The sequence below is a fragment of the Chelon labrosus genome, assembly GCF_963514085.1.
Source record: "Chelon labrosus genome assembly, chromosome: 15".
Lineage (NCBI taxonomy): Eukaryota > Metazoa > Chordata > Actinopteri > Mugiliformes > Mugilidae > Chelon > Chelon labrosus.
Genome location: NC_140348.1, coordinates 12,727,777 through 12,750,934, shown reverse-complemented (window position 1 = coordinate 12,750,934; position 23,158 = coordinate 12,727,777). Strand labels below are relative to the sequence as shown.

At 40.8% G+C, this 23,158-nt stretch overlaps 1 protein-coding gene across 1 annotated transcript in view; it reads right to left on the bottom strand.

The window, feature by feature from the left end:
• Window positions 1-22,348, bottom strand: part of LOC311500554 (VPS10 domain-containing receptor SorCS1-like) — a 41,643-nt gene extending 19,295 nt beyond the window's left edge. Inside the window, exons 1-8 of the mRNA XM_084562043.1 lie at window positions 21,647-22,348; window positions 9,414-9,481; window positions 7,772-7,871; window positions 7,416-7,574; window positions 6,000-6,073; window positions 1,995-2,059; window positions 1,338-1,456; window positions 936-1,025 (exon numbers count right to left, since the gene is read on the bottom strand). Of these exons, the coding sequence (XP_084418169.1) occupies window positions 936-1,025; window positions 1,338-1,456; window positions 1,995-2,059; window positions 6,000-6,073; window positions 7,416-7,574; window positions 7,772-7,871; window positions 9,414-9,481; window positions 21,647-22,336 (1,365 nt within the window). The 5' untranslated portion in view covers window positions 22,337-22,348. The remainder of the gene's footprint in view (window positions 1-935; window positions 1,026-1,337; window positions 1,457-1,994; window positions 2,060-5,999; window positions 6,074-7,415; window positions 7,575-7,771; window positions 7,872-9,413; window positions 9,482-21,646) is intronic.
• Between the last annotated feature and the right edge of the window lie 810 nt (window positions 22,349-23,158).

Below are 23,158 nucleotides of genomic sequence, written 5' to 3'. Positions count from 1 at the left end.
CATGCACCTGACAAACTGAACAACTTGTTTTAAAGTCCAGTCCAAACTGTGCTAAATGGCACTACCTAGAGGATGGAAACAGATGTTTCTATTTTAGTGCCAAAAAGTTGGAATTGTGTTTGCACATTATATACGAGAAGATCGATCCTTGGCGCCAGTGTATCGACACATTACTGCCGCCCGAAAAATTGCGATTCTACGCTGGATTGATCTTTTCATTCGGCCCCAGAATCTGAACCACAGTAGTACGCAGTAGTACGCAGAGACAACACTTCATTCATTCATGAAATCTGTGTGTGTGTGGTGGGGGGTTGTAGCCTATCCCAGCTGATGGACAACATTTTATTTGAACAAATCCATTTATCAGAGCATGGTAGCCGATATGTGCCCTTCTCACGTAAATTTCCACAGTACACTCAGCTGGGTGGAAGACAGATTTATCAAAACAGCACTGTGGGTACTAAATTACTCATGTTGTTATGACATGGTCTCCAAACCCACTAAGCTACCCTACTGTGCGTGTAGTAAATGGGAACCAGCGCAGTTTCGTGCAAACGCAAATGTCCTCGTCTGCTTCAAAAAGTTTCTTTGAAGTTGCGTTGCACACTGACTGTGCATCTCCAGATTAATTTTTTGATACAGCCAATAGGGCAACCGAGCAACTACGCATGATCTTAAATAAACAGAGATCTAAGGGTATAATTATGCATAACTGAATCACTTTTAGGGAGAATAATAACGCGCAGAAAACAACTTAATGGATTTGTCGGCAAACATTATGACTTACTGGCAACAGCCATACTTAAAATCATTTTAAAAATCAACTCGCAGAAAGTCATCATGACACCACAGAACAGCCTGCAGGAATAAACACAGCGTTTCACAGTTAATTTAATGTTCAACTCTGAACACTGCATCCTTTCCAGTAAGCTTACCTTTGGCAGAGTGTACTTGGGAAGCTTCATCGGGTAGAAAGAATTTCTTTTATAGGATACATAATGGACGGACTGGCCACCTACTGGCACCTACAAAAGCAATATAGAGAAGAGAGATTTACTACAAATCGCATTTGCGGTAAATATTCATAAACATTAGACACTGATTGCTGGAAACTTGCTTCAAAACTCCGGGTTTGCCACTAATTAGGATGTTGTGCATTACAGCAGAGAAACAGTGTTGCAATACAGAACAGACCTCCCACCCCCCCATCCTTTCCCAGGATAATGGCCCCTTTTAGTTAATGAAAAACATGACTGTACATTAAGGGGAGACAGAATGCATTGGTTTTACAGGTTTAATTGTATTTTAATGAAGCCAGACCTTGCAATAAAACCCACCTGGATGAAAACGTACTCATCCTGAACCACAAGGGAATTAGGGATGATAAATCCAGGGAAGGGTTTGCCCTTGTTTCCATCAGAGCAGTTTTGAAGTTTACAAGTTATGTACTGTGACCCTGTGGGTAAGCAAGAAATTACTGCTAAAAACACAACAAAGACAGAAACAAGCAGCCTTCTGTAATCCACATCAAGGTTTTAGCATTGTATGCTCGTGATATTAAGTGAGCCATAGAGGCAAAATTTTGGAGGCCAATCCTTATTCTCAGTAATAGATAAAGTAGAGAGAGCTGTCCCAGTGTGTTAGCATCAGCCAAATGAGGCGGTCTCCCCGGGGATAGGGCATTAACACACAAGGCCTTATGGAAGTGCCCCTCTCTCTCTCTCTCTCTCTCTCTCTGCATTGTGGCCAAGAAAAGAGCCAAGTCACAGCCTGGCCCTTGAAAAATGAATTAACTTAATCTTATGAAGAGGCTCCATGCAGTCAATTCAGATGGGAGAAGAGTTTCAGTAAGGACAGCAGTTTTTTTTTGTTTTTTTTTTACCTTAATTCAAGGTTTAGAGATTACAACACATGTTGCTAATTTGATGTGAAAACTTTTGCCTTTTCATAAATCTACTTATCAGTGTTGCCAATAACATTCTGTCATGACTCACGTCCATCAGAGACGCTGATTTCCAGGTGAATCATCCCTTGCTCTTTGTCCAAACCCAGTCTGGACCTGTAACAGACAAACATCTAAGGAACATTAGATTTCTGCTTCTTAAAGACCAGTTTGTCTATTATTATTATTAAAGACATCCTAGGCAACCCTTTGGCTTGTAACCTCTTAAAAGAAAGCAATAGTTTGCTTGTAATCAATGAAACAATAGCATACTCAAAATAATAGATATTGACTGTTTATAAAGATGAATCAACCCTCTATAACATCACCCATAGGTTTCTGGTAGAAAGCTATTTGTAGTGGCTCCAGACGTGACCATCTTGGCAGAGTTGAAGTCCGTCTAACACCAGACAGATTAAAAATGAAGAATTGGAGCATGATGGAGCCGAGGCAGGCGGGTGATGCCTAAGCAGACATCTAGTGACCTGTTGTGGTCAGTCAAAGCAGCCATGCTGCATTTATTCATAACTTAAACGTTGAGATATGCAATATAAAAAAAATCACCACCCACAATGTTGAAAAGTTGTGTAATTTAACACGGAAGTCACTTTTGGAGACAGCCTCAAGTAGTTTGATATCTGCAGTTCTTTTGCACTGGCTTTGTTTTTTTCAGCCATGGAGGCTGCAGCAAGGTTGTGAGCCAAGGCTGATTTCACCTTCTCAGACAGATTTCTATCTCTCAGATTTATTTATTTTTTTAATGTTTATATAGGGCCAAAGCCTTTTAGCTCAGGAAGATGGCTCTGTCATGTCTTCGTAGATTTTAAAACTAATGTTAGCTTACTTGTATATTAGCCATGTTGCATAAAATAAATATCTAAACCTGATAAGATTTTAATAATATATATAATATATTAATAAATAATATTTAACAAATGTAATGCAGTATTAAAAAACATGCTAAATGACTACATAAATAGTGCTATTAGATTAGCATAAAAACTGTAACTCTGAAACCTTAATCTGATTTATATTTGAATCTATGTCAATTGAATAACTAACTAAGTTTAGGCTTTATATATTAACACATAAAAAAATGTGGCAGTCATGTTTTAATGTTGCTAACTGGATTAGAAGCTATGCTGCCAAATCTTGTGCTATTCACAACTTAACCCGTAAGTGGAAATATTTTAGTAAGGTCAGAGTTCATGAGCTGTGATGTCTGAGGAAACGTTCCCAGCAGCTTCATTTTCCTTCATGCCTTTGGATTTCCTACTTTAACTTCCTACTGGTTTCTAGGGGGCAACCGTTGCCTAGCAGCGGTGTTGTCACAACTTGTTACCACATGCTCCCGAGATCCATTTGGAGGCATCACTAGTTTACAACGTTATCACCATCTTGTACAAGGAAAACATTAGAAATTAGACAAAAGGCAAAATATTTGAACAGATATTTTATATTTCAGTTTTTTGTTTTTTTTATTAAACTGCAGAATAGATATTTTCTTCTTTGTTATTGCTTTAATCATCCTGTTACATGTTAGATTTATTTAGGGAACTCTAAATGAGGTTTTGGCCATCCGGCTTATGGTAATTTTATTTTTATTTACATTAAACATGAGGTGGCTCAATACAGTAAGACACTGAGGCCAAAGCTTCGTCAGCTAATTATCATTTCAGTAACACGAAGCTGTGGAAATAATTAGAACAAAAACCAAAACATATGAGGAAAAGGGTTCAGTAAGCCCATTTAGCTCACAGTAATGACTCTATTATCAGACGTGGTGTTTTCATTTTTGTTTTCATGTTGAATATTTCCTTGGTCACAGCTGTGATCATTACTGTCCTCTCAGGATTACTAATAATACAACAACCTTAGCCATAAACACAGGCCTGAAGGTCGGGCTCGCTGCGTGTAAGGTCTACTTAGCCATTTCATTCACTTTCACCAGAGATCCTTCATGTTAGCCGTTAAGTGTGGAGCGTCAGGAGTGACCACTTGTTGTATTAGCAGCTGTTGTGACAGAGGATGGGTTTCTTCTCATTTTCCATACGGAGTCTGAACTATAATCTAAAAAGCCCCCCCATCCTGCTTCCCTCAGCACTCCGTAATTGCCTCACAGCTCCATCTCTTTTAATGGACTTTCTGTCAAATACTTCATCCAATTCTATCAGTGAACAGCAGCCCTTGCTCTTAAATAAACCCCTGCAATGTTACTGCAAGGTTCTCCTATAACTAACACACACTGTCGCATGGCGAGGGCGCCCGTTAACATGTTTTGGTAAATCACGTTTGTCAGAGTTTCTCAAAATAAGTCGACCGGATGCAATGAAATTAATTGTTTTATGGGTAAATCTCTCATGTCAAGTGTTGTTCTTCTCTCTTTATTTACAATATTGACTCAGATGTAAATAATGACTGGATATGTATGATAATATTAAACATGCTCCCTGTACAGAACATATAGATGGCTTATGAATAGGCCTAGCTCACCAGAGAGACCTTTAACTGTGAAGTTTTGCATGGGATCCCCCTGTGTTGGGGAGGTCGTATGTATTTTTTAAAATGCCGTCGCATTGTTCGTGATGTGTACGGAAAGGCCATCTGCTCGCAAACCTAAATTATGAATACAATCTCTCATGGAAACTACACTGGACTAAAAGCAAAAGGATGCGACTAAAAGACATGTGCACAGTTATGTTCAGGTTAGTAGTCTGAAGAGGTGTATTTATGTGATTTAGGTGACACAGATGTTTTACAAAATATTTTAAGGCCTATTATTGTTTGTAAATGTGTACGTTTAGTCTAGATTGAAAGAAAAATGTTTTCGAAAAGGAGGAGGAAAAGGAAATGTCAGTATTATCTGCATAACTGGAATTCTTTGTGTCGCAGGTGAGTGTTCATGTCTGACAAAGTGTTTCACCACTGCTGCTTTATCTTTTGTGTTTTTTTTTTTTTTAAGTATGCGGGCTGGGAATTTGAGTCACTCACCACACACACACACACACACACGCACTACATCTTGAGGATTTACATCATGCAGCTTTTTGAGGTCATGCAGATGTTACATGCTGCAAGCTGAAGATCTACTAACCCAATGCTTACCCTCAGTTTCTGTATTTTATTCATTAGCAAAAACCAATTGGAACTTTATATACTGCTTTATACTTACCCCACATAAGTATGAATGTTAAACGAAATATCAGCCTTATGAAAGAGAATCATAAACCATCTTTTTCGAGGCTTTTCCTTAACAACTTTACCCATCACCTTTTCCCTGAAGATTTATATCTATCACTGTACTGATGATATTTCCAAAACTAAGCTTCAAGAACACAGACTGTAGGTCACATGGAGTTCATTGATTAATCTGTGTGTGTGTGGTTTTTTTTTCTACAGAAAAGGGTGTGAGCAGGGTATTTGTGGCCAGCAACCATAAAAACCATCATAAATGTACCAGCTCCCACAAGCTAATAACGCTAAAGCACTCAAAGAGACGCCCAAAAAAGCTCCCCGCCACATCCCCAGTCCTGATCCAATGCAATATTCATCAGGGAACATGCAAGATAAATGAATGTATAAAATAATGATGGATAACGTTTGGATATGATTTGTAACACACTGTGGTACCCCAGCACTGTGCCAACAATATTCAGCATCCAACCGATCAAATATTAATCAGGATGTGTAAACTAGACACTTATGTAAAGAAATAAAAAATGAAAAAAATCAAGCATACATTATTTATCAATACAAGATCTGCCTTTCCTAAAAACCTAGTTTGCTGTTCGCTAATAAAACCAAAAGGGTTATAAATGCATAAGCGACTGGACTTTGCTGGAATAATAAATGTGACCAACTTTTAAACTTTCATGACATTTCCTAAAAGTACACTTGAGACTATAGATGGCACACTGACTCAGTCGGACTCAGTAGCATCGCTGTAAATGAGATGCTGATTGATCATTTCCCCCGCATGCAATTTAATTTACATTCTATTATATATGGAAATATTGCAGCAAATCTTCTCTGGCAAATGAGCGATTGTTGATCTCACCAGTAGAATCTGTTGGGGACGACGCCGTCGTGGACAAGCTGCCACCTCCTCCCAAACTCAACGGAGACGTAGAGCTGAAAAAATGGCAGTGTGTTAATCAGTGGAGTATGGCAATAAGCAGAGTATAAATAATTGTTTTCCATGCGAGAATATCCTGAATTATTTCCAGATTTTCGAGCAGCTGTCAAATTTGTAGAGTTTGTGGCGTCAACATGTTGATGCTGTTGTGAATATTGAACCGCTGAATGCACGGCTAATGAGAAAAACCGTATGTTCTGATAAAAATGCAGGAAGGAAGGAAGGTTTTTAAAAAATAAGCAAAATGAAAAGTACTTTGTATTATCTGATCTCTCAGATAAAATGGAAGGAAGGGCACATAAACTGACCTCTGTGTTAAAATCAAATTGTCTTAGGGTAACTCACCCAGATTTCAACCTTTATCATTATAAAATCCCTCATTTAGCTGTCATCGTAATTTATCTCCATAAAGCCCTTTTACTGGTGTTCAAACAGTCTGAAGGCCAGCCATCTCTCCTTAATGATCGAGCCGCGAGCGCCTTAAGCTCTCAGCTTTACAAGGAACAGCAGCACCGTTCTGACTTATCTGGGAGTTTTACAACTTTTAAAAGACATGACAGGCGATCAATAAATGGAAAATGAATCTAAGCTGAGATTCATTTCGATAAAAGGAAGAAGCAGAAATTTAGCTTCACAAAGGCGTAAGGGAGTGACCCGGAGGCAAACTTCCGCAGAGCGTCTTTATTTTGACCCGTCGATGGCTCTCAACTACGCTTTCATCTTCCTCACTGCGCCATTTATCTCACTCCTCAGACCTTGACGGTTTTTCTCTCTGAAAATCAAGTCTTCCAATAGCGGGCTGGGGAGGCCGGTTTGATGTCTGTGGTGGTGAGTAAAGTGGACAGCGGGGTTCTCACAGTGAGTAATGGAGGGTGTGCGTTTATGCTCAGTGTGTGTGAGAGCTTGTGGATTTTCTGGGCGTGTCTCCCTTGTTAACTTCCACCTACGCCGTCTGGGACACATCCATTCAAAGCGGTCTGCAGGGAGACCTTATGACTTGTTTAGGGGCGAACCTGATCGGCTGCTTCTGCTTTGGCAAGAGCAGCCTTGGCTTAAGTGCCAGTTGTCTGCGCTCATGAAGACCACACCTTGAAAGGTGCCCACTATTATGACAATGGATGCTATAGACCGTGACAGCAACTTGTGTTTTGTATCATTTCATAGAGACATCAGTTTCTCTGTGACCCCACGATGACAACAATCTGGCAGAACACTCTTACCAAGCGAACAAAAGCACAAGTAGACACACACAGCGGCGACTTATTCTCACACAGAGATGTTTTTCTGTCACATTATTCCAGCTTTTTTTTTTTTTTTGAAGCCATCTGACAGCGTTACCTTTTGGTCATGGCTGTAAGCCAGGATCCAGTCCTCCTGCTCGGGGTGAAAAAGCAGGCTGAGAATATCAAAGGCTAAGCTGTGTTTCTGATAAGACGCCCCCTCGTCAAGACTAATGAGCAGACTGCTCTCCACCTCTGGGTCGGTCAGTAACATGATCTAAGACGAGACAAGAAAAGAGACGGGGGAATCAGCGGCCCACCTTGACAGCATCCATTCCACAGGGCTTAAGTGTGCTTGTGCAATGTGCCACTTGGAATAAATGCTCGGCGCGGGCTCCTGCAGGGGTGCTACAGTGAAAATGACTCCGCTGCACAGATAACAACCTGCAGACTTACACACACACTGAGACTTACCTTCCGTTTGTTGTTTGGACTCACATACAAGTAGCTCAGTATGGTTTTCATCCCGACTTTCTCATTAAGCTTTTCATACGTGGTCCCATAGTCGGTCGACCTAGAATTCAATAACAGGATTGAGTAAAAAGGTTCTGGTGGAGGAGAGTGGAGCAACACCTTCTGGTTAAGATGCTCATGGTATCATTAAGAACATCAGGCAAGCAGAAAATTGCAGCAACAGAAGACATGAAGCAATTTACTAGACGAATGGAGATTTTTTTAATTATCCAAATAAACAAGAACATCCCGTGTAGAATGACTTGGATCAGATACAGCAGCATTATTATTATTGATATTTTTTTTCAGCTTTAATAAATTAAATGGAGGATCGGAGGACATAGTTACCTAATAGCCTGACAATGGCGTAATTTTAAAAGGTTTTTCAAACGCGCATAAACTCAAATATATGGAATTCTTCCAATAATGGCTCAATTTGATTTTGGAAGTCACCAAATTAGATATTGGCCTCAGTTGCCGAGCACAATATTTCATAATTATGAATACTACAATAAAAGTCACAGTGTGGATTTTATATAGCCTGTAGTTATACGCTTTTTTTAAAATATTTTTTATATGTGTTCAAGAGCATTTGGCAAATACAGCATGTAGTGATTTTTTATTATTTAATTCTTGCGTATTGACGACACTGACTCCACAAAGCAAACAAAACCCAATGTAATTTAACATTTCTTCCTTCAGATATTTCTTCTCTTTTCTTATGGCCTTGTAGAAAATGCCCTTTGCCACTATAGAGCTATAGACTTTTCTACATTTGATGAAAGCAACTAAGAGCGAGCGTTAAATACATGAGAGATGAAGTTGTAGGTATGGTTGTTAAATGAGTTTTCCGGGGAGTCCTAAAAGAACATTAAAGCATTTCTTTACATTGATTCATTAGTTACAAATGCGACGGCAGTTTCTTTCAGCTGTATATACACCGATCAGCCACAACAATAAAACCACCAACCTGTGAAGCGATGTAATTACAGTGTCACGTTCTTCTGGGAAACCTGGGTCCCGGCAGTTATCTGGAAGTTACTTTGATATGTACCATCATCTGAGCATCGTTACAGCCCAAGCACACCCCTACGGCAACATCAAGGGGGAGTTTCTTGCATCCTAGTGCCCAGCTAAGCAACGCACAGGCACCGAGCATCCATACGGATCGAAAGAAAAAGTGATTCATCAGAACAGTCCGCCTTTTTCCATTGCTCCATGGTCCATATCAGACGCTCACATGCCCATTGTAATCACTTTTCATTGCTTTTCCTTCCTTGGCCCACTTTTGATAGGTAGTGAGTGCACCCTGCAAGAGCTGCAGTTTTGGAGATGCTCTGACCCAGTCGTCTAGCTGGCAAAATTCGGTCCTTGTCAAAGTCGCTCAAATCCTACCGCTTGCCTTTTTTTTCCTGCTTCTAAACCATCACCTCAAGGGACAAAATATTCACTTGCTGCCTAGTACATCCCAACTACAGACAGGTGCCAAGATAAACGGACAATCAGTGTAATTCACTTGACCAGTGATTATGACCGAGGTTTCATAATGTTATGGCTGATCGGTGTGTGTGTGTGTATAGTAATAGCAGGCGGGGGATCTTACCTCCACAGAGAGCTCTCTGTTACTCTGCCAGAGTTGAAGTCATAGTATTTTGTCAGCATCAGAATCACCTACGAAACACATCAAACAGAAGCTTCATCACTTCTTGAACAGCAGCAATAAAGTGTCAGGCAGAGAAGCAAAAGCCGTCCGAAAGCTGCAAACACCTTCAAGAGTCACGCCTCTGCTTTATTAAAAACCAAACATAACCGTGATGGAATGTCACCTCACTGTTGGTTGTAAAGCCTTGCTCTTAGTCTCTGGGGATAATCTCATCATATGCGGGTGCTGTAATGGTTTTGAAGACCCAGTAGACTACCAACAAATGCTACCACTGGTGAGCTATGACTAAATGAATAAATAAGCACTATTATTTATTCCTGGCACAGATGGACAGCCCTGGTAAATATTACGGACATCTTTTTTTGGAGAGGATCGTAAAAAGTATTGTATGTGGGTTAGATTTCACATGCTCTCATTGAACACATGAAAAGATGTAGATTTTAAGATGTCTTGCAAGATGAATATTAATAACTGTCTCACTGTGGACATTTCTATTTGCCTCATTTCCTCAGAAAATATCAGAACCTAAATCAAAGCCAGTGTGTTTCCATGTGCATGTAATTAACCATGCATGAAGTTATGTTTACATGTTGTGGACTCTATTTCCTTCATCCTCAGTGAGAAAACAGTACAAGGGAAAAGCTGCTACTTTGCACTACGCTCAGTCCAAAGGAATGCATTTTTAAAGATAAAATGCCATTTACAGAAAAAAAAACTGATGTTCACACGGTGCCCTTCACTCTTTACACAAATTAATTACTCAAGCAACGCCCTGCCAGCGCCGTGCAGTCGTAAAACCTGCACACCATACAGCTCTCTCGGGAAGGATCGCTGGGCATCTTGATCAGCCTTTCAGAGCTACTTTCTAATTACCCAGTGTTATGAGTGTTTGGGGTAACGTTTCTCCCTATGCCGAGTACGAACTCCATCATATAAACAAGAAACTAACTTCTTCATTAAATCGCAGTTTGTGGAATTTCCAAAGAGAAGTCAAATTAGGTTTCAAAAACAAACAAATCAATCTTTCTCATCTCTGCCTAATAAAAGTGTGCACGCCATTAAAGCTAATTGCTTCAGTGAGACACGCACGAGGCATTTTCAGGCCACTTACGTAAAGTCGGCTCAAGTATCTGGCTGCACGATTAAAATAACTAAACTGCGGCAGGTTGTTTAAAACCTAAATACGTCTGTTTTATGAATGCAAACCATTTTATTGCTACACCCCAAATCGCTACAGGCTACTCATGAACTGATTTTGTTAATACCTGTATTGATAAAGACAATCGCCACAGACAAGATAAACTCTAATAAATGCCTTCTAACTTAATACCGTGAACAGTACATTAACTAAGGGTTGCAACTAAAGATTGCAACAAGCGATTATTTGTAAGGATCAGCTGTTTGGCCTTTAATGAATTAATTTACCAGAGCTTAAGGCAACATCAACCCAAAGATAGTCTATAATATAACAGTAAAACAGCAAAGTTGAACTATTTACTACTGGAATAATGGAGATAAATGTAGATAATTTATTAAATGTTGGTCCACAAAACGCACAAAAAGACTAATAGTTTCCCACTGACGTTGGGAGTAAGTCAGACAACAGGAGTAATGGGCAAAGTTATCAAACTTCCTCTTGTGAGGGTTTACAGATCTTAAAGATTCATCTGCGCCACCCGCTACGATTGACATCAAACATGTCTGACACTGAGGATTTTAAAATCTACTTTACATCAGTAGCCATTGAGAGAAACAAGTCTACAAGGAGACAGAGAAGCTAATAGTGTTGTCAAGCGTTGGTAAACATCCCAGGGCCTTGAGGCTCCCGTTAGCTAGCATGCTACTAGACAGATATCAAACCTGACAGTTAAAAACACTCCATGGTGACCGGGTCTCTCCCAAACATGTCCTCACTCTTTTAGCTTTTTATATTTATATAACTTTATATTATAAGTTGTTGCACTAGAGTCTCTGTTCCATTAACATCTGCTTCCCCATGATCTGCTGCATTCAATGCTTCTGATTTGGAACAATTGTAAAAGTGATATCCTTAGATCTATATCATTTTCATCTGTATTAAATTTGAGATAATAGCGATAATATCCATGTTTACGTTTATTTTGTGAAATGCGGGATACAGCCTTGAGTAGGATTTAAAAACCATCCAACACCCACTCAGGATGCGTCTTGACTGCATTTATAAACTGTATTGCACATATAATACAGTATGTTGTATCAGACTTCCTCTTGCAGTTAATAATATAATGAACTGGAAAAGTTTTGGTTCAGTTCCTAGGTGGATTCCCTCTACGTGAACAGGCTGACTAAGAAACCTCTTCTTTTACCTTGTGCTGAATTCAGACAATCTTTTATACGAGAGTCTGTTTGGAGATAATCGGCGCAGCTTGTTAGAACTTTGTGTCCGGACGGGGCTGCCGAGATTTATGGCGTTCCAATAAAATGGCCTTTATATACCTTCCAAAAGTCAGACCCTCATGGACACTGTCATACACAATAAAACAACCTGCAGCGGTCTGAAAATTAGGACAAATTACACCCCAACTTCTCTTCTGTATGGCAATTAACTTTATGCATTTGCTTGGTAAGAATCCAGGATTACAGTTAGATGTAATGAGCATCCAACATTACTGGGCTGGGAAAGTTTCCTGAGCTAAAGTGTAGGGTGAAGCGTTATGGCTGCAGTTAACACATCAATACAGTGATACAACATTCACTTTGTAGATATTTCCGTGTCAAGCGGACGTTTGAAGCTCAGCGTGTCACACGAGTCAAATCGAAATCATCAGATGAAGGCTCTTCTTTTAACTACCACACCACAGGCTGGATAATAGCAACGCTGCGTATAAATAATAATACCATATGTTTTAGCGTACCTCTCCCTTTGAATCGCAACAAAGGTGGAACATGTGGTGTCAGCCACCGTGTCGCACGTTAGAGTGCAGTTGCACCAACATATCTCCAAACTGGATTACTTCACATCCAAGAGCAAGCAAATTGATTTTTCACCTCTAAGCCTTTGTAAATCTTAAACCTGGGAGGTAAATGGACTGGGATGAATTCGATCATTATGTAAGAATGAATGGAGGCTTAATGGTGACTTAAAGGGCTTAGGATGAAGAGATTACTCGTGTGAAATGAAGGTGTTGTATGAAGAGGAGCAGGTATCGAGAAAGGAGAGCAGGGGATTTCGTTATTGGAGGATGAACACCTGAGACAAATGAAATGAGAGCACACACTGCAATTCATTCCCACTCGCGCCAACCCCGTTGATCCAGCCTTATCAGCTGTTGGGATTAAGTTGGCTCATCAATAAAACTGTCAACACATTTAGCCACAGCAATTAAACAGATGGATGATTCCATAAAAGCAATTGTTACTGGAGTTACTGACTGGAATATTAATAATAAAAGACAAATAACGCACATCAAAAACTGAGGTCTGCTTCTTTAATCCTCAACAGTCAGCTTCACATGACAAAAAGTCACGCGATTCATCACTATTATATATTAAAAAAAACAGTTACGGCAACTTTAATTAACCTGAATTTAACATATTCATCAAGATTATGTGTAACAATCATATTCAAATGTGTGATAATTGGTGACATTAAATCTCGCAATGTTCGGGAGGAGAAAGGCAAGAACACCTAACGACAAGACACCGACACCACAGAAGTGTTAACAATGTGGCAGCCTATAAATAAAAAAAAAAAAAACACAGCTTAGCGAGCAAATTCAAAGACCTTCGGGGTCTGGAATCACATAACGTATAAACATCAGCTGATAAAAAATCACCACAATAAACAGCATCATTTAACGCCTTTAATAAAGAAAGAAATGTTTCCATTTCATTGTTTACTGCCCTGCGACTCGCTTCGCTGCAACAAGAGCCTGCAGGGTGGCGCACCGTCGTACACTTCAATACCACCTGGGTGAGACGCGTAATGTACAGAGGCTTTCGTCTGCCACATCAATTTATATCACTTCATTAACAAAGGCAACATTTCCTCGTAGACCAGATGTTGTGCTGAAGCTAGGCTGTTTGAAGTCAGAGCTGTTGGCTCTCCCACGGATAGCAGGTCATTGCAATCATAAATTATGAAGCAACTTCACAATATCACTTTGCACAACATAAACTACTAGTGTCCTGATGAAACGGCTATATAAATACAAGGAGGAGTGAATAAAAGTGCTCAGGATTTGGGAGTAAAACACTAATAGGATTGTCTCGAAGTAATAGTTCAGCAATAACGTTGCTGACAGCAGAAGTCCGTTACCTTGGCACACAATAAAACCACTGCTCTGTTTTAAACGGACACGGAGCAGGTACTTCACATTACAGCTGCGGCTCTCAAGCAGAACAGCAAGTGTCTGACATTATTGGACTCACGCCGAGACAACGGCACTGTGTCCAACTAGAAGCTTGGTTGATAAGTCATCTGAAACGCCTTCTGTCTTCTTTTGGGCTTGTACATCTTGCATCATTTGCTTCTTCACTATAAATGAAAGACCGGCCCAGTTCAGGCTGCAGCGGCCTGCTGAGCTTGGAAGCTTCGGCGTTCACGATGAGGGGGCCGGATCAATGAAGTCAAGATTAAACAGCAAGTGGGGAGGTTTTCAACCCGACCAAAAAGTTGGTTGCAAAGATTTTTTTTTTTCTTCCAGAAGTCCTTTTAAATCTTCAGCATTGGACTTGAAATTTGGGAGTGCTGAGATGGTAAAAGATTAGTTGTATATTGACGAACTAAAAAAAACTCTCTGGGCTGTTTAATAAAGTACTCTTCCTCTGACATAAATAAAATAAAACAGCTGATTAAATAAATATGCTGGGAAGGACTTTCTCTCACCCATATGTCTTATTAGTCTCACCAACTGTGTTTGAAACTTCATGTTTGCCAAAATGCAACGCTATTAATACAAAAATGGAGAACTTGACTGAGGGCATCAAAGTTGTGGTTCTGAGTGGTAAGTTTTTCTTACAGCATCCAGATGGTATAAGTCTTATGAAGGAGTAACGCACGCGGCCACTGTAAAGTGAAAGTGTTCTCAAGCACAAAATGAGGTTGCAATCTGAGCAATGGCCAACAAAAGACCACTGACAACAGCAACCAACTGGGAGAGTGTTCCTGATTCAGAGATGGAGCACTGAGACACGCCACTAATAGATATGGCTGTAATTTTAATTGTCAATACATTATCTCATTCAAACGCCACGTCTGCAGACGCTGACTCCTTTCTTAGCAGCTGCTATTCCGAAGCTTTAGCAGCTGTTCATGAAACAACAGCGGAAACAGGCAGAGCAAACACAACAAAAATGTGGATCCGCTCGGCATAACTTTGATTAAAAGCGAACAAAAAGATGTGCAAACACGTACATAACAAAAAAAAAAAGAGAGAGATGAGATCTTGTTCTGAATTGTTCCTGGCAAATTAACTTTCTCCTGGTCTAAAATAAAATCTTCACCTGATTTGGATTTGGCATTTCTCTCTCTCTCTTTCTCTGCTAGGCTGCACTCGGTGGAGAAGAAAGAAAACCCAGGAAGGGAAGAGAGCTTGCAGATAGAAAAAAACAACAACGAAAAAAAATGCACTCAGCAGGATTTCAAGGCGTTAGAGAACCTCACCACGGGAAGGCTTGGTGGCTTGGCGGAGCTGAACTCAGCCTGCCAGTAGTTTCTGTGCCGAGCTTTAAAAACCACTCTGTCTCTGTTTATCCATGAGTAATTCAACAGACACATATTTATAAGATAAAAAAAAAATAAACTCTTTCTTGCGACGTGGTGTTACAATCCTGATCATTATGTATTTCATGAATTTATTTATGTGTGTAGTAATGCTCCCCCCCCCTCAAGCCCACCCTGCCGCTCCTCAACCCGTCCATCAAAGCCACCCAGGAGAGGTGTGGGAGGAGATATTGGACAGCATCAGCCACAGGGCGGTTTGTGATGTGATGGAAAGGTGTTAAGGACTAAACCTAATTTAACTATTGATCATATTAAGCCTGCTCCTCCTCCCCTAGAGAAGTGCGAGTTCGGTTTTAATTGTGCCAAACGATTAAAGCAATAAATCCCTTTTTTACACTGATATAAAAGACAAAGCACTGTCTATTCAACCAGCTAATTTCTATTATAGGATTATGCTGTATGGCTTGATGACAAACATAAATGTACGTTTATAGTTTCATAACTGGTTTAAGTGTATCTGGGTGCAACAAGGCAACAAGTTATTTGGGATTTGTTATATTTTTTTAATGATTCTTGATGAAATAATAAAATGCTCTTTTGTTAAATAGGGTCTTTTTTTTAAAATGATAATTTGGCATTTTGGGAAATGTGATTATTCACTTTCTTGCACAGAAGATCAATACCACTCCCGTCTATTTCATGTTGGGCTTATTTCTATTTCCCACTTTTCACAACAGTTTCCCACAGTTTCTGCAAAACTACACTAGATTTCTATGTCAACTTGTTCTTCCAGCATATCTTATCGTTTAAGGCTGGCTTTGTACTCAAAATATAGGACTCCGGGCAAACGCTATGACTCCAGGACTCAAAGTCTATCTGAAAACAAAAGAAATATTCACAAATGCCACAGAGGGAGAAGACATGACTTTCAAGTTTTTCATAAAATCCTGCACATCAATTTTTTTCAGTGTATTTCTACTGTGCCCATTGACATGTCTCATTTATGCTTTACATTTTGCCTTGTTTCCATGTTTAATTCACATAGGCAGTATTGTCACATTCATATCTTGATATCCTCAGCAGTGATTACCTTATTCCAAGTTCATTTTAAAGGTTAATTCCACTGAGGTTTCCCTCCTTATTTTTATTTTACAAGGACAACACGCATTAATCAACCATCCTGTAAACGTGCCAGTATTATCCAGCTGGCTAATTTGCGACAGCATTCATTTGGCAAGATGTTTTCAGAGCCATCAAAGTGATAAACATTTACAAAAAGGAGATGAGATGCCATAAAAGACGGCGACAGCAAGAAACGATGATCTTTACAAAAGAAGCCATGCCTATCAACTGAGTGACTGCAGAGTTTCTAAGCCAACTGCGCAATGTACTATAGATAGAGTCATTTCAGCTACGTTCTCTTGGTTTTGTGCTAACACTGACAGGAGTCAAGGTATATGACTAAAATCTCATCACGAGCTGGAATAACTGTGCCTGATATTTAACTGATCATTTGTGTGTTGACACTGGTGCTGATAGATTTAAATGTCTCCGGATAATTACAGCAATAACAACGTGGCATTTGTCTTAGTGGCACTAAGTATAATCTTATAAGAAGGTAGCTCCTTATTTCCAATGAGACAGTGGAGATTAATAATAATAAAGCTGAATAGAGCTGAATTGTTTCAGTAGAATATTGGACAGCTGCTTGCACTGAACGGACAGGAAACACTCGCCAAACAACGCTCGCATACGTTGACTTCTCAGGGATATTAAAATAAAAAAAAAAGTCGAAGTTGGAGGATGTCACAGAATAAAATCGACACTCCAGTCATAGAAGCTGAGCGACTGAGAAATCAGATGCAAAGCCTGACTGAATACCTGGCTCGCCTCCAGTCTGCAGAGACAGGAGAGACAAGTAACTAAAAGTGAACCGAAGCCAACGAGGAGAAGCTATGCACCAAGCTATTTTGAACAATTTCCATGAAGAGGAGTGAGACGCCCTCTACGGAAATGAAGAAGATGAAAATACTACAAGACATGGACTGTATTACCAATGTAGGGTTCAAACATTCAGTGGCTGCAAGGTGGATGTCAAGAAATGAGAGACACTTCACCAAGGTTGCTCAAGGCGGAGAAAAGGGAAAATGCCAATGGAGAAACTCACCAAATAGTCCAGACATAGAAAGGTTGGTGAAGCCATGAGCAGGCCATTCAGCTTAAGGCAGAGGAACATTATGAGTTCCCTTTTACCAACAAAAGGGGAACCAGAAAGAAAACGGCATTCAGACTAAATAGCTGCCTTTAAAGGAAGCTGAAGCTCAAGGCCAAGGAGATGCAGACAGGCAGAATCAGATTTGTTTTGTACAAAAACTCAAAAAGTTGTCCTGGATGCTGTAGTCATTGACTTGACCCTGACGAAGGAGAGGAAGGTGTTGTACCTTTTCCTTCATAAAATAAAGTGTTACAGCTGTAAACTTTCTTTATTTCTACAATGGTAAGAAATTAACATCAGACATCAGCGTTTAAAACAGCTGGATAGACTGAAAAGAAAATAGGACAGATGTGGTCAAGGTCACAGTGGAAACCTATCCCAGCATGCACCGAGCGAGACTCAGGACAGTTTGATAGGTTCACGGGGCAAACAGAATGACGAACACATTCACACCTACAGGCAAATGAAACTTTCTGATTCACCTTGCTAGTCTTTGGGCTGCGAGAGGAAACTAGAGCGCCTGAATAAAACCCATTCAAACTCAAGGACGACATGCAACCCGGGCTCATCACTCTCTCAAAAGACAGAGTTCACACAAACTGAAACTATCGCATTCATGCCATTCAAATAAAATGAAATTCAGCCCACGTAGCCCAATGCTAAAATATGCTGTAGAAGTAACAGTTATGTTCATCTGAGGTGCTGTCTCTGTCTCCCTTTTCACAAATCCCACCCGAAATGGGTTCCCTGACAAATTTCTGCCACATTTCAACAAATTTAAGAGATCAACTAGTTGACGCTTCTCGTACACTGTTTAAAATGTAGCTCAGGCCTCAAATGAAAAGTGACAAACCTCATGAAAACTTGACAAAATCCAGTAAGTCTTACTGCACACTAATGACCTTTGGATATTTACACCCTCACAGTTGGTTCTTTAAAACATGTTGTGAACGCCCTTGCCTGCTCGTAAATGCCCAGTGGATCTTTGACAGACATGCATTAATTGAAATGATCTAGCCACTATACTTGTGCCTGTGGGCAAACCATTCAAGGCTATGGTAGCGTGAATGCTGTCATAGAATTAGGAATAAAGCAAACACTCAAACATATCATCTCAGTTTATTATGCTCTCTTTTTATTATAATCAAGTCCTTGAAGCTCACTAATTAATTGCTGCCGTTAAATTGCTCAAGAGGGTCATGCGGTATTGAAATCTTACATGTGACATGAATCAGTGTGGCGACAGCACATGGACTGAGCACTTGTTTGCATTTTGCCTGGTCTTCATGTAGACTGAAGCTTTCAAACCGTAATAATTGGACAAACGATAAAAGAACGGGGACATCCACAAAGCAGGCTCGAGCAGCAAATGACTGGCAAAACACAAATTGGAATTGGACAAGACAGTTCAATAACAAGTCCAGACAATGTGACTCACAGACTGTACAAATTGGCTGATATCCTGCACCGGTTATCAGAATTTGCAAACAAACTATTTGATTTCACGTCAGACGAACTCGACACGTGACAGCCGCCTGGAGTGTCGGAAGAATTTCCCACCTAAACTGATTCACACTAACAAACCACAGCAGACGTTACATGTGGAGTACATTCAGCCCATAAGCTCCTCTTCTCTCTTTGTGCTGGTAGGCAGAGGGATCTGCTAAAACATTCTACAAATTGCCTCTCGCATATCATTCAGCCTGTGCATAAGGTTGCTTACTGATGTGCAACTGGCCGCTAAATGCCTTCTGATACCCAGGAGATCTGATTGAGGTCCTGACTGTAACTGTTAGCAAGTTAAACAACAGTGTTTAATTAGGAAAGGGGAACTTGGCTAATTACGGAATAGGTGCTACAAGTAAACCAGCTGGAAAACCTGCCAGATTTCTTGGCGACCACCCGGCCTGTTGTTATTCAGAGAGACATGGAGGAGGAGAGGAAGAGGGTGTGGCGAGTAGAGGTGGGAACGCACACACATGCATTGCGTTGTGAGCAGAAGGGGTGAGACTGTGCATCGGGGTGAAAATTTCTTAAAGCGGAAAATGTTTCGTGCAAGTGTGAAAATGATGAAACCTTGGTGATAATGACTTGAATCAGAGAGAAATATTTCAACATCACTTTCAGAGAGTATGTCCAACTCATGTAGGCTGTGTGTTACGAAGTAAAGACAAAGATATGCAATAACACCTCAGACTTACTTATGATTTACTGATCCATGGTGCACCAAGATAATTTGACTTAATGTCAGGAAGTAAATGTATGCATGCTAAATGTGAAAGAAACAGAAGGCAGGTGATTAACTTGGATAAAACCAGAATAAAACCATAACCATTTCTACTTGATCAATGAAATACAATAAATGAACCGGAAAAAATGGATTAGTAAAAAAAAAAAAAAACTATTTCCCATTGCATTTAGTCTTAATGTTACTCTAAACTGCTGGCTTTACTATATAGGCATGTATATAGAGGCACCAGCCAGAAGTGTGTTAAGTAAAAGTGTGAAGTGAGGAGGCGTAATTCCCCTTAAGTCAAACTTGTCCTTCAACAAAAGCCCTTGGCTGGGGCAGGTTTGGTGCATTTCTTCTTTTTCCTGATGTGTCTGAGGAATATAAATTTTCATTTGATGAAGCATAAAGAACCTGTCTTGGTGCCATTCCCTGCCATTCTGCGTGCAGCTCTTAGATAATGTATTCAAAATGTGACTTTCCACAGCTATGCAGATGACACAGAATTATACATATCTGAGAAGTTAAATAATACAGACTCGCTCACATACTGTAGATCCCCTAATAAATAGAAAAGTGACCGTTTTCTAAAACTCAGCCAGACAAACAGGATTTTATTTTAGCCCCAAGGGCAAAAAAAAGAGAGGAACTATCCAGACGTCTTGGCTCTCTGCTTCCTCAGATCAGGCCTTGGCTTTACATGCTAGTGCGCTGGACTTTGATCATATAAATTACACCTCCAAATCAGCAAACCTTTCATCTCATAAATGTCAAAAGCCATATTCATGCTCGCATCTCAAGCAGACTAGACCACCCATTTAACTGGTCTTCTATCCAGGGACTATAAACTCTGCTGTAGACTCTTGACCAGTAACCACAGAAAAAAGAGCAAACTGAGTGATTATGGTTTTAGCCGAACTTGACACGTCCGCACACATCTTGTGGAATTGATTTTTGAAGTCCATATGCTTGTATATGAACCTCTAAATGGGCTTTGACTGGCTTACATGGAAGACCCCCTGTTGTTTTAAGAGCCTTCGTGTCCACTCACATCCTGCACTGTGGGTTGTTTGAAGTTCAGAAGCATGTAAGACCTAAGAAAATCGGATCTTCTCAAACTGTAACATGCCTGTGCCCTGGATACAAGGGAGGCACTAAGATAGACACGTCTTTTTCTGTCAGACTTGTCTGTTAAAGGAAGGGCTCATCATTTTATTGTTTTATAATGTTGCTTTGTGCTTCATTTTCTACCTTATTTCTGTATTATTGTACAGTAATTCAATAACATGTTATTGAATCATTCATGAGTAAAGAGCACTGCATACTCTATCATCATCATTATTATTGTTGTAATTATTATTACAGTTGCTCTGGTTGATGTTACAACTATTATTATCAACCTACCAATTTAATCTTTGAGCTGCACCCGTCTTTCTGTTCTGAGCAAGGTGGATATAAGGCTCGGTGCAGTAGACAGGCATGCCTCATAGGCTTATTGATCACATTTACGCAGGGAATATATGTCTATAACCAACTGCAAAAATCAGTGATTGACCAAAAAAGGGATAAATGTGCGAGTGTGTGAGTGAATAAGAGGGAAAGACAATGGGAAAAGTGCAAGAACTCCCTTTAAAACATGTATGTAGAACATTAAACTTGGAATATCTGGGTTATTCTTCTTCAAATTTCTGCGATACCTGCCAGATGTATCACTAAACAATGGCATCGATGGGGTTTATGTGAGAGACACATCAGAATATGAAAGAGAGAGAAGAGACAGAGAGACAGAAAGAGAGGAGAGAGGTTGCAGCATGGCAAGACAGACACCCGGGATTAATTCCCTCAAACTCTGCTCGAGCTCTCGACAGTCACACTTTCACAGACCCCGTCATCTCTGACACCTCACTCGGGGTCAAAACTAAAGCTTTAAACGTCTCAAACGACCATACGCGATCTGAGTGAGCGCTGACCACACTGCGTCAAAAGAGGTCCGTGCGTAAATCTGGAGCACACAAACTACTCACGCTACTGTTCTGTCCGGACCAGTGCACCATCGCCTGGTTGTGAGCTGTGTCCCCGGTGAGAGCAAATGTCGAACTTGTGAGCTCAAACTCCTCCTGGTCGGAGGGCGAAGCATCCTCCACGCCCTCGGGTCTGAAACCGGACCAAGTCTCTGCGCTCCTCGCACTTCGCCTTCGCCTGGCCACATCCATGCCCTCGTTTACCGTCACATTGCCGTTTTTATCGTAAAAGCGGTTGTTTTTTCCATTTCCGGTGCTATTATGAGTTATATTACTTGGAGATGGGGCAGAGGCGCGTGAATCACTTGGACGAAACACTTTAGGGTGGGAAAGTTTCTGGTGGCCGTCTGAGAAGTCCTTCTGCAGATAACTAATGTTATTTCCCCCTGAACGTTCTTGTACTTCAGACGAACTTTCTTCGCTCGCGGTTAATTCCGCAACGTTGTGCCCTTCGTCCCCGTCGGCGATGGGTGTTCCCTCAGTAAATCCAACAAAATCTTCAGCTGTCGCCTCTCCAAAATTGGTCAAATCCAGCGCCGAGAGTTCCCGGGGAAAGGCTTCGAGGAGCGGCAGCTGGCAGGAGGGAATGCACCTCACCTCCGCTTTTGTTCCGCTCAGGATGGAAGTTGTGGTGAAGAGCCAAATCCACTCAGAGAAAATGATAAAAAGGCAGTGACCGAGGCGCGTCTCCATTCTACGTTGATTCCGACTTCGGGCGCGTTAAAAACATTTCATTTTTGGAGTTGAGCGCTTGTCTGTCATCACCTGGTAAAGTCAGTGAATGCACTGTGGGGAGGTGCGGCAGCAGCAGCAGCAGCAGCAGCAGCGCGTACAAGTGCGCCCAAGTACTGATGCAAACGATGCATCAGAGGAGGAGCTGGAGGCTGAATCCTGCGCGAGAGGGGAGAGGGGCCCATACCCCTGCATCCTCATCTCAACCTGGATGGGGGCGTAAAGGGCGCACTCTTAATTAAGTTACAGGAATCTTGTCTCCTAGGGGTCTTTTTCTGTTTTTGATCAGCACTTTGGCAGATACTATGAAATATTTGACCGGATAATAATGTCATAGGTAATTATGCAGAGAATTAAGACAGCCTGAAAGGTCTTCAGATGTTATGGTCCCTGGGGACAAGTCTAGAAACATTAGTGGGTCGCCTCTGGTAGTCTAATGTTACTGACAGGGGCTTTATGGAAGGCACAATGAGGCTTTGCATTTTCCATTAGCACAGGTCTGGGTAATCAATTAACAGGATTGCCTGTGTTCACTGTCAATTATGCCATGCAGGTGATGACTCTGTCGTGGCCTGCCTGCAAAAAGGGTTGGAAATTGCTTCACTTAGGCTGCACTCCGGTGTCGTCCATTCAGCACAGCTGAATGGAGAAAATGCATATCCCCGAAATTTTAGCTTTTGTTTTCTGTGGCCTTTTCTCGGGTTAATGGAGGCTTGTGTGGTGGAAAATAATGAGAAGGATTCAAAGCAGAGGTGAGCAAGTAATCATTCTCGCCACAAACCC